The sequence below is a fragment of the Nicotiana attenuata genome, chromosome 1 (genome assembly GCF_001879085.1).
Source record: "Nicotiana attenuata strain UT chromosome 1, NIATTr2, whole genome shotgun sequence".
Lineage (NCBI taxonomy): Eukaryota > Viridiplantae > Streptophyta > Magnoliopsida > Solanales > Solanaceae > Nicotiana > Nicotiana attenuata.
The window spans coordinates 20118942-20121942 of record NC_031989.1 but is presented as its reverse complement, the minus strand read 5'-3'; the positions used below and the strand labels follow the sequence as shown (position 1 = coordinate 20121942).

At 34.0% G+C, this 3001-nt stretch overlaps 1 protein-coding gene across 1 annotated transcript; it reads left to right on the top strand.

Annotated features, from left to right (window-relative positions):
• On the top strand, window positions 218–1096 carry LOC109233676. Its single transcript, XM_019399547.1, has one exon. It carries the CDS (start codon window positions 218–220, stop codon window positions 1094–1096), a length of 879 nt encoding a protein of 292 aa, XP_019255092.1.

Genomic DNA, 3001 nt, shown 5'->3' with positions numbered 1-3001 from the left:
GTGGACACGTCGACAATGGGGTGCTGTTATTGGACGTATTGTGACACGTCATCCTACAGAGGGGGAAAGATACTATCTTCGATTGTTATAAATGAATATTAGAGGACCAAAATCATATCAACATTTGCTAACTGTAAATGGAGTATGTTGTAGTACATTTAGAGAAGCCGCAGAGAAAAACTGATTATTACAATGCGACAATAGCTTGGTTGACTGTATGTCAGAAGCTGTAAGATATCAGATGCCTTATAGTTTAAGACGCTTATTTGCTACGTTGTTGGTCTATTGTAATCCTGCTAATCCGAAAGAACTTTGGGACAAATTTGAAGATTCTATGTCTGAAGACTTTAAGATTATGCCAAATTTGAACAAGAAACAGATTTGTCATATGACTTTAAACCATATTAATGACATTTTGCATTCAATGGGTCATGACATAAATGAATTTACACTTGTATCTGAAAGAATTTCAGCTTCATCAGCTGCTAAAGAGGCTCAAGATTCTCATGTTGAAAGAAATATAGTTGTTAGAGAAGAAGATTTGTTATTGGAAGCAAAATTGAACAATGAACAACGAGAAGCATATAATATAATTCTTGATAGAATATTTAAAAATAAACCTGGAGCTTTTTTTATAGATGGTCCTGGAGGAACAGGAAAATTTTTTTTGTATCGTGCATTACTTGCTGCTATACGATCAAAAGGATTTGTAGCTTTAGCAACAGCAACCTCTGGTGTTGCAGCTTCAATTCTTCCCGGAGGACGAATTGCTCACTCCCGTTTTAAAATTCCTATTGATATTGATGGACAATTCTCATGTAATATTAGTAAACAAAGTTCGCTTGCATTATTGACACAAGATGCCAAATTAATCGTAAGGGATGAAGTATCAATGGCCAAAAAAGAATTGAGAGAGGCTTTTGATTTACTATTGAAAGATCTAATGGATACGAAGATACTATTTGGTGGGAAAGTTGTTGTTTTTGGTGGTGATTTCAGGCAAACTCTTTCGGTTGTTTGTGGTGGAAAAAAAGAGGACTTCATACAAGAAAGCTTGCTATGTTCTGACATTTGGAATCAACTCGAAAAATTGTGATTATCACTAAATATGCGAGCGAGAACAGATCTTGCTTTTTGTGAATATTTGATGAAAATAGGGAGCGGAAAAGAAAAAACAAATTGGCAAGGTAAGATTGAAATTCCTAATTGTTTCATTGTTTCTTTTATTAGTGAAAAAGAATCGTTGAATCTTTTATTTAGAGTAACTTATCCAGATTTTATGCATCTCCTTGTAATATGTCTTCTACATCTTCTCGTGTTATTCTGACAACAAAAAATGACTTCGTTGATGAAATAAATGATATGCTCATAACTCAATTATTGGGTGATTCTAGGACATATGTTGCATTTGATGAAACTACTGAAACGAATGATCAAAGTCAATATGACGATTTTTTGCATAGCTTACACCCTACTGGTTTACCTCCGTATAAATTAACTTTGAAAAAAAATTGTCCTGTTATGTTATTGCGAAATTTAAATCCGTGCGAAGGCTTATGTAATGGTACACGACTTGTATGTTGTAATTTTGAAAGGAATATTATAAGTGCTAAAATTACAAGCGGGGATTTAAAAAACACACATGTATTTATTCCGAAAATACCGTTGTTATCTTCACAAGATGAAAAACTACCTATTCCTTTCAAAAGAACACAATTCCCTATTAGATTATGTTTTGCTATGCCTATAAATAAAGCTCAAGGTCAGACGTTAGATTTTGTTGGAATTTATTTACGAGAGCCTTTTTTTCCCACGGTCAACTTTATGTTGCTTTATCCCGAGCAAAAAACTCGAATTCTGTGAAATTGTTGATCCGACCGCCAACATTTGATAGCAATGATGATCATACAACACACAATGTAGTATACGAAGAAATCATTCAGGCAACTGCTATCTTATAAATTGACCGTTGTACTATCAGAAGCCAAGGTATGACACAATTTGGGCACAACACTGGCTATCCGATAAGTAATTTTCTTGTTGAATGGATGGATTTAACAATTGCTGCTACTGTAGACCACCTAAAAATAATATCTTCTCTCATTATTACATACCACAAGAGATGCAGCGGGCGTTCTCTATTCATACTCAGGATATGCAATTAATACTTGCTATTCACATAAGGTCTACTAATTAGCTTCTTAGGTCTTCTTGTTTTGAAGATTTTCGGGTATTTGTATCAGAAAGAGGCATTTAGGATTTCTTGGGACACCCATTCCTGATTCGCATAACTACATGATCTAAATCATTTGTATCAAATATGAAATAGCTAACTAACTCTACAATAGCGTAGATTTCGAAAATATGAATACCAAGTGTTGATTAATAGAGTAGAGCAGAAAACAAGATCCTTCTTTATTGAAACTCTATTCTTCTGCTTCCTTAGGCAATGTCTTGTTTCAATACTGAATTTTTCTTCCTTTACTATATCTTCAGATGTTATCTGAGGCTTAGTGGTACTGCTCTAGATTTGTAGCTCGCAGATTTTTCAGTTTTGATGATATGGTTAGCTCTTTACAAGAGTAGACTTTCGCTGAATATTCTATACTTATGCGTGTATCTTCACTTGCAACTTTGATATTTATAGATTACTAAAACTGAATTTCCATTAACGAACTTCCTAAATAAGTGCGATTGATCTCTTTTAGCTTAATTAAAAAATTGTATAATATTCTCCGCATATCATTCCTTTGTCTTCTTGAAATAAGTGCAATTGATCTCTTTCGCATACTTGAAATCAAATACTATACAGGAAAAATTTCTAAATATGCAGGATCAGTACCAACAGATAGTACGTGTGTGCAAATTGGCCTTTCCTGTGCATTAGTTGTAAATGAAGATTTTGGATCTCCAAAAATTGTGAACCCTGTAGCTTACGGATTCTCCTGTGTCATCTCTTAAACACAAAGGAAGGTTTCTCCTGTGTCATCTCTTAAACACA